Raw genomic sequence first — 9128 nt, 5'->3', positions numbered from 1 at the left:
ATTTTAGTGATATAGCCATGATTTTAAAATTATAAACTTTTTTAAAATAGCTTTTCCTGTGTCCCCTCACTGGAATTGCAATTTTAAAACTATTTTCATGTTTTTAATTGCCAAACTTTTTTTATCAGATATTGTTGGCTTTTAACAAAGCCCTTGAATGTAATAAAAAATAGTTTCTAAGAATTCCATATTTTGTAGAAAATCATAATGAGATCATTTTAAGTTATATCAGTTCTTGGCCTATTGCAAACTGCAACTGCCTTTAGACAGAACAAAGACAACATCATACCATGCAGTTTGGTTATTAACAGATTATTATCAGGTGCTGACCAGAGCTTATTGGTGAACGCTAAACTGAGTGGCTATACTAATCTAGATTCATAGTTAGCATGAAGAAAAACAGAAAACTTGTCCACATCTAATCTTTTCCAGCTTTTACTACCAAAGGAAAGGAGATGGCTGAATCAGTTGAAATGAAAATATCTTGTACATTCTCCTAAAAATTGGCAATCTGGAGCATACTGTGGAGAAAAGATATTTTTAGCATTTTTAGAGCTAAATTGCTGCTCTTTTTCATAAACGTTCATGATTGACCTTTCCAAACAAAGTGAATAATCTTAACACACACACACACACACACACACACACACACACACACACAATGAAAAGCACCCACCTGGCAATGAATATTCAAGTTGCCAAAAAGTTTAATTGGAACTTGATTGTTTGAAATTTGAAACAAATTTGCTCTTCTAAACAGTATTGCAAGTGGTGTTTAGGTGCTTAAAACTCATAAAAGCCAATTTAACCCATATTATATCTGCCCATATGTCTTTGTTGGTCCCCCCAGAAATTAATTCAGACCAAGGATTCCAGAGCAAGTAGTTCATCTTGGAGATGAAGGAAACATTGATAGAGGAGTAGAAAAGTAAAACAAGTAAGAGAAAATACCCTGTGGGTAACTGGAGCTGAATCCCTCTGGAAAGCCTTGGGATCTAGAGTTGTTGAGCATTCATCTGAGCTACCCCACAGAGGAACAAATGAGCTGAAATATTTATATACCAAACTCCATCTCTCCATGACTGAAGGCTTCAGTAGAGGGGAAAGTTCATTAATTTCCCAGCGCTTCTGACTTGCCAAGAATGGGCAAGAAAAGCAGGTTTCTCGGATCAGAAAATGTTGTTAGGGAAGAAATGCTGATGTGGGCAGTTGCATTGGAGTGGAAATAAGGAGGAGATGTGGAAGAGATGTAGACAGGGAACCGATGACATCTGTTACACTGTATTAACCACCACCAAGAATTCCATGAGAAAATACCAAGGCTAAAGGGAGTGATGTGAATGCTGAGTGGAGAAAATAAGAAAACAAAATGGGAGGCTTAGAGGATGCTTAAGTTAGCTCTCTACATCTACATGAGTATATGAATCACCTCAGGTCTCTCACTTCACAGAACATTACACGCTCTGTGCCAGTCATCAATGCAGAATGTACTTTTGTGCTTTTCAGAAGGATAATAATTCACTAAACAAAAATACAGCAACAGTCATGTGTGCCTGAGCAGCTTGGTGTGGCCGTGACATAAGGACATCTGCAGGAAGTGGTGGAGGAAAGGGTAATAATAATAATAATAACAGGAGTTAAAGCTGAATTGCAGGGAGTCCTTATTTGCCAATTTTTAATCTTATGCTGTGTGCAGAGGGAAACATCAAAATTGCTTAAACAAGGAAGTGAAAAGTTTTTGCAATGTAACTTCTTCCACAGCTGTGCTAAAAGACCTGGGCCTCTGTTGGGGATGAGGTAATCTTGGAACCCAATGCTCAGAAGTACCTGCTCAAGAGGAGGTATGGAATGCCCTGCTCTGGGCTCCCTTGGGCCTGGGGAATGTGCCCTGAGAGGCAGATGCTTGAGACTCACAAGTCCCAACCCAAATGAGAAAGAAAAAGATCTTGAAGAAAGCCACAGTGATCCTGGAAGAGACTGATTCCTTCTGCAACTGCATAGCCCTCCATGACTGAAGTCTCATCTTACTTCCCGCCCTTCTCTTCTTTCTGGAAAATCAGAGGACGATCTGCCCTAAAACACATAATTGATACCACTCACTAGAGGCCCAGTGTATACCTTCCTGCATTGCAGCCACCTTGACCTGTGTTACTTTGATAGACTTTCCCTTGTACACTGGTAAGCTCTCTGACTGGGCTTGGGGATTGAAAGATATATTGCATGCCATCCCTCAGGGGTTCAGTGCTGGAGAAGGTAATATTTTCTACTCTACTGGAAAACAAAGGCAGACGTCGTCAAGGGTCTCCAGGGAAGACAGGCCCCAGGGCAAGGGAAGAAATAGCAGGGAACAGTCTCCTGACACAGTTCTCCTTCCAGAGGTAATAAATTGATCCTCATGGAGCAGAGAAACAGGGCTCACTCCCTGGAGACTCTGCTTATACTTTCTCTATCCTCCAGCAAGCACCAAGAGATCTTTACCCTATTTCTGCTCCTTCACTCCTAGGCAGTATAATATAGAGGAAAACACCTCTCCTCTTCAGGAAGATCAGAAACGGTCAGAGAAACATCAGGTTTGGTTTGTTCTCTTGTCCATGAAAGGAGATGATGTAATGCTTAGAGGAGAATATAATCATAAAAGAGTTAGAAAATCTACTACCCTCTAATAAGGCTCCCTTTCACTGTGCTCCAGCTACAAGTTATATGGCTACTATGTGTCCTATACAAGGCACTTGCAATAAGTTTTCTCATTCGGAGTCCTCAACACTTTGGTGAAAATGCTACTGTGTCCATCTTACAGATGAAGAAAATGGGAAATAGTTAATATAATTGACAGCGTTTCACTTATTAGGCTCATTACTCCAAATTCAATGCTTTTTACTATACCTTGGCTGGCTATCATTGTTCATAAATAGGAAACTGTTCTTGTCATCAAGGGCTTTACAGTGATGACAGACGTGACAGTCTCCTGTCCAGACCCAGTGAAGCAGATGGTTGTGCTGCCATGAGAGAGGGCCAATAATGCTTCCACTTCTTTATGCCTTCTTGAACTAGCCTTGGGAAAAAAGTAAAATATCTTAAAAGTGCCTTTCTCTCATGTGATACATAGCACAGGACCTGACTCACCTAGAGTCATCTATCCCAACTTTTCTGACATATAATTGGGTCAGAGGCAGGGGTGAGGGGGTTATGGTTTGTTTTGTTTTGCTTTGTTAATGAACTAGGTCCAAGCAGCTGGGATGTACACACTGCTTTGACACAATTGCACCCATATTCACCCTTCCTCTGCCCAGCACCTTCTGCAGCCAGTTCAGAGGACTCTTCCCCTTGGGACAGCTCCAGCTTGGACTTGTACCAGGTAAACACCATGCTGCTCTCTGTAGAGAGGACCTAAGTAACAAAAGGTAAGAATACAGCTTTGTAAGAAATATCTCTTTTGACCTGCCGTTAACTTAGATCAAGCATAAAATGGTGACAGCACATAGAGAATCATTTTTCCTACTCTCCTTGTTTCCTAGGGCAGCTTTGCCAGATTCTCAGAATTGGAGAATTTCCCAGAGAGGGAGCTGGCCTGGAACTTTGGGCTCCAGGTATAAGTGAAAAAATACCCAAATAAAGTTTTCATCTGAGAGATAAATGTAACCAAAATCCCCTCTAGATGTACAAAGTATTGATATCATTCGTACTTGCGGAATACCTGGAATGGTAATAAGCATTTTATATTGAATATGAATTAAAATCATATGATCCAACTCACTTTTCATATAAAGAAAATGAAGTTTGTGGAGGTTAGAATACTCTACTAGAGTCACTAAGCAATCATTTGCAATACTGAGCCTTCTCTCCTATTCTACATCCAGAGGGGCAGAATCGTAATTATCTTTAGTAACAAGAGAGGAGACCATCTGGAGTAAAACATGTTCTACCACCCAGAATATTCAACCTCCCATTACTGCCCTTTGAATGGAATTCCCCTGAAGCCTGGGCCAACACCCTGGTAGCCCCAGGTCATTTGGAGCCTTTATTGAATATTTCATTTCCTCAATTTTCATCTCATAGGTTTTTAAATCTCAACTGAAGTAATTGGTAATAACAGGGTAGACAATCTATTATTTAACAAATATGTACAGAATACCTACTATACTATCTTGCTCAGACTATGCAGAGCCCTGGGGATAAAGAGTGAACATGAAGAATAACAGCAAAGACCCTGGATCAGGAAAGAACTTGGCTCTTTGTAGAAACTAAAACAAGGCCAAAGTGTTGTGGGGCAGAGGAAGGGTGTGAGAGCATGAATGTGAAGGGCATGCGTGTCTGTGTGTGTCTGAGTAGAAGAAAATCCTGGTGACTTTGAAAACTCATTTCAATGTCTTAGCAGAAAGCTGACCCAGTGGGTCTGAATTAGCTCAGCAGAACAGGCTGATTCCAGCTGCTGACTTACAGCCCCCCCACCCCACCCTGCCTTTCTATCAAGGCCACCTGTTCAACCAAGTTGCTTCTGGTGCTCCATAGTTGAATGGATGGTTCTTGCTTTCCTGCCCCTGTCAATCTGTAGAGCAGGGATCGGCAAACTATGGCCAAAGGGCCAAATCTGGCCTGCTGTGTGTTTTGGTGTGACGAGCAGACTAAGAACGGATTTCACATTTTTAAATGGTTGAAAAAAATCAATAGAAGAATGACAATCTGTGGCACGTGAATAGTACATGAAATTCTAAGTTCAGTAGACATAAACTTTTATTAGAACATAGTCACATATGTTCATACAGACATTGTTATGTCTGATTTTTTTGCATTGCAACGGCAGAGCTGAAAAGTTACGAAGAAACTATATGACTTGCAAGCCTAAAATATTTAATAAAAAGTTTGCCAACCCCAAGTTGAGAGTATTAGAGGGGTGAAGGCCCTCTCTACTGAAATCCATGGTATGTGGGATCATGAGAGCTCTCGGGATGGTAGGCTTTACTCCTTTGTTTGTCAGTTTCTATCCAGTGAACCTTATTTTATATTTGCAGTGCTTGTATCAGTGGAGTGTGGTTGCCCCCTTTGCATAACAGATTGTATGTGTGTGAGAGACAGAGACAGACAGAGGCTGATTAATTATTAGAGAGTTTGACTGATAGTAATGAGTTGACGTTGGAGACGTTAGGAGGGGCCAAATCAAAGATCACAATTTTGAGATTTTATTTAGTCCTAAGTGCATTGGGAAACTAATTAGAGTCTTGTGCAAGGGAAGGGAATGATCTGATTTTCTTTTTCTTAAGAATCACTCTGACAGAGGCACGGAGTACAGGAGGTCAGTGAGGACAGTACCACAGTGGCCCACAGGAGAAAAATCATGACTTGAACTAAGGTGGTAGCAGTGGAGATGGGCAGAAGTGGGTGGACTTATTTTAGAGACTAAACTAACAGGATTTGCTGATAAAGTAGATGTGATAGTTAAGGAAAGGAAAGAGATTTTATATTAAAATAAGTTCCAGCAGAAAAAGAAAAAAAAAGAGCTCTTAAGCAATAAATCCTAGGGGTTCATTATAAGGATGTTGAGTAGATGCTTACTTCTAAAATGAAACTTCAAAAACACAAGCAAACAAAAAAAAAAAAACCCTGGTTAAAAAAAAATACCTAATCATTGTTAATAACAGTTATTTGTTATTCTTAGTTGATCATAACATTCCTCTGATTTGGTACTACACTTACAGGCCTTTTCAGAGTTCATCAAGGACCTTCACACATCCTAGCACAATCCTTCTTTTGTGCTGCTGTTCTTATTCATTAGTAATCAATGGCTCATGGGACTCATCATAACTTTGTAAACACTCTACAAAGGCCGGGACATGCTTCAGAAAGGCCAGATGCTTAATGTTCTCGATCACACATGAAGCTGGTGCTGAGTGATTTTTTTAAAAAATGTTAAATTATTCTGCTGCCTGCTTCCAACTCCTCTTAATGAAAGATAAATATGTGATCTCAGGTTCTTACTGAGACCCAATTCAAATGACTTTAAAAGCAGAAAAACAGAAAAGAAAAAGACATGGAAAATGGAAGTTTATGGTGCAAGTACCAGAATTTATTACATCTACCACCACGATGGCCACCACCAGGCTTTAAAATAGGTCTTTTAAAGCCCTATTCCATTCAAATGCATTAAAATAGAGTCTCAAAGAACCTGTGAAGTTTTAATTGGCCTCAAATATCCCCCAAGACATGGGAATGAGCTAATATCCTGAGCTAAAAGTGACTCAAAAAGGTTTTTAAAGGATTACCCATTGTGCTGTAATTAGTCCCCACCCTCTTCCCTTCCCCCCACACCATACCTTTTATCCCTCTCCTAACACAACACTCTTAAGTAGCCACATCTATACTTAGGAAGAAATAATCAGCTTCTGCCACCATCTCCTGCCCTTGACTCTACAGAACTTGGATATTCCCAATGAAAGAAGTATTAGACTCCCTAGGTCCCTGTACTTCAAAAAGCAGAACCATGGATTTAACATAGCAGGTGTGTGTGTAGATAGAGCACTTTCTTTATGTTGCTCACTTATGCACTCCTTTACAGAGAACTGATTCCCAGGCCAGAGTGCATGACTATTTGACAAAGATGTTCTAATTCATTTAGAACAAAGGAAAGGCAGTGTGCAGATATTCAACCTTCAAAAGCCACTCTCCCTGAGAAGCCCCCAAGCAGTCTCTGGGGTTCAGTAGTTTTAGTTTTCCATCCCCTACAAATCCACTGCTATTTAGAGTTCTGTGTAATCAATAATAATCACACTTCCATAGTCTGCATTACTGGAATAGAATTATATCTATAACTGAAGACTGGACAAATTCCTATTACCCTTCCAGACAATTGCAGACCTGTTTCAACATGGCCAGTTGATAATTCTTTCAACTGTGGTCTACTGTGGATGTCTGGGATTGATGTTTTAACACAACAGAAACTGCTCCAGCTGGTTTCCTCTAACTGATTTGATTGTATTATCCAAGAAACATATGGATAACATTATTAAATTAATGAATTAATCATTTAGTTTGAAATAAGGCCAGTGTCAAAAATCACATGAAACGGGGATTCAAATGGTCCATGGTGCATGGCGACACAGTCTGACTTAGTTTCTGCCAGAAACAGTTCCAATAATGTCGCCTTTTCTGAAATGGAAGAAATTCTATTTTTGTGATATTTCTGTGTGTATCTGTGCGTATTCTACTAAGCATAAAGTCTAATTTTCAAATATTTGAATAACACAGTACTTCAAGAGCTTATCAATTCTAACCAAAAGTTTTCTTGAGTCCACAGTGAAAATCTGTATGAAAGCAAACCCAGAACAATATTTCAGTATTAAAGTAAAAGAGTATCTATTGATACATGTCCTTATTTTCTTTCCCAAGGTGATTTAAATAAAAATCTGCATCCCCATCTGTCTTTGCACTATCATTCAATAATTGCTGGTCCTTCACAGTTCACAGATACATGAAAATCTTCAACAACCCCAATGAGTCCAACACCCTCACTGGTTTCATCCTCCTGGGCTTCCCTTGCCCCAGGGAGGGACAGGTCCTGCTCTTTGTGCTCTTCTCTACTGTCTACCTCCTGACCCTCATGGGGAATGGTTCCATCATCTGTGCTGTGCGCTGGGATCAGAGACTCCACAGTCCCATGTACATCCTGCTCGCCAACTTCTCCTTCCTGGAGATCTGGTATGTCACCTCCACTGTCCCCAACATGTTGGCCAACTTCCTTTCTGACACCAAGGTCATCTCCTTCTCTGGGTGCTTTCTCCAATTCTACTTTTTCTTCTCCCTGGGTTCTACGGAATCCTTTTTCTTGGCAGTGATGGCATTTGATCGATATCTTGCCATCTGCCGGCCTCTCCGCTATCCGACCATTATGACTGGACGTCTCTGCACCAATCTTGTGGTCAGCTGCTGGGTACTTGGATTCCTCTGGTTCCTGATTCCTATCATCATCATCTCCCGGATGTCCTTCTGTGCATCCAGGATCATTGATCACTTCCTCTGTGACCCAGGTCCTCTTCTAGCACTCACTTGCCAAAGAATTCCTGTGATAGAGCTTGTTTTCTCCACCTTAAATCCTCTGCCGGTCATTATTCTCTTTCTCTTCATCATGGGGTCATATGCTCTGGTCCTGGGAGCTGTGTTGAGAGTTCCTTCAGCAGCTGGGAGAAGAAAAGCCTTTTCCACCTGTGGTTCTCATCTGGCTGTGGTTTCACTGTTCTATGTTTCAGTACTGGTCATGTACGGAAGCCCAACATCTGAGCATGAAGCTGGAACACAGAAAATTGTGACCCTGTTTTATTCTGTCATGACCCCACTCCTTAACCCTGTGATATACAGTCTTAGGAACAAAGAAATGAAAAAAGCCCTGCAGAGATTTCTGGGAATATTTAAAAAGTGTTACTCAAAGAGGCCCTTGGGCAATTAAACACACACCTTCATTCTTGTTAGAAATTTCAATGCACGGTCATAAGAGGGCATGAAGACTAGTCGACTTTCGGGCAGGAAAGTTTTATTTGAGCAGTAGCGGGGTGCGGGTTGTAAAAAAAAGCACCATTACCATGGCCGGGGTCTGAAATAAAGCTTCAGCTCACTCAGGACAAAGGCAGAGCTGTATTTATGCTTTGCTTTTGGGGACGGTCATTTGGTCAAGATGGACAGGGGTTTAGCTGATGGTTTAAGTGATGATTGGAACTGGGGGTCTGTCAGGGTGAGAATTGAGAAAGAATGGCATTGAGCCAATGGAGAAATGAGTAGTGGGTTTTATGCCCTTTTAAGGATTGGAATGTACATAGTTGGGGAAGGGGGTTTTGGGCGACATGCAGTGGCTGATTACCAGGAAGTTTTGCACAAAAGTCTTGTCTAATGTGCCCTTTGTGAAAGTCTGCATTTGGGGTGGAATTTTCTAACAATTCTCAGGTTAAAAAATCAAAAAAGATGTCATTCAGATAATTGTTCATCCTATTATTGATTCAAAATCTGAATCACCTTGAGTCTGTTTCTATTAACTATTCTTGCTTTTTCTCATTTGGTCCTCTTTATTATCCTGCCTCAATTTTTTTTTTTTTTAATTGAATGTAGACATTGTGTTTAAATAATTGTAAAGACAATGGATATAGTGT

The 9128-nt window shown here is 40.5% G+C and overlaps 1 protein-coding gene across 1 annotated transcript; it reads left to right on the top strand.

Moving 5' to 3' along the window:
• The first annotated feature begins 7370 nt into the window (after nt 1–7370).
• Nucleotides 7371–8434, top strand: LOC119532905 (olfactory receptor 11G2-like). Its single transcript, XM_037835144.1, has one exon. It carries the CDS (start codon nt 7463–7465, stop codon nt 8432–8434), a length of 972 nt encoding a protein of 323 aa, XP_037691072.1. The 5' UTR covers nt 7371–7462.
• The last annotated feature ends 694 nt before the right edge of the window (nt 8435–9128 follow it).

Source organism: Choloepus didactylus, chromosome 4 (assembly GCF_015220235.1).
Source record: "Choloepus didactylus isolate mChoDid1 chromosome 4, mChoDid1.pri, whole genome shotgun sequence".
NCBI classification, from domain to species: Eukaryota; Metazoa; Chordata; class Mammalia; order Pilosa; family Megalonychidae; genus Choloepus; species Choloepus didactylus.
The sequence above is the reverse complement of the archived record's forward strand: the minus strand, read 5'-3'. Positions and strand labels throughout refer to the sequence as shown.

What these genes read in the sequence shown, in the direction of transcription:
- LOC119532905 (XM_037835144.1), top strand. Translation starts at nt 7,463, where the DNA reads ATGAAAATCTTCAACAACCCCAATGAGTCCAACACCCTCACTGGTTTC.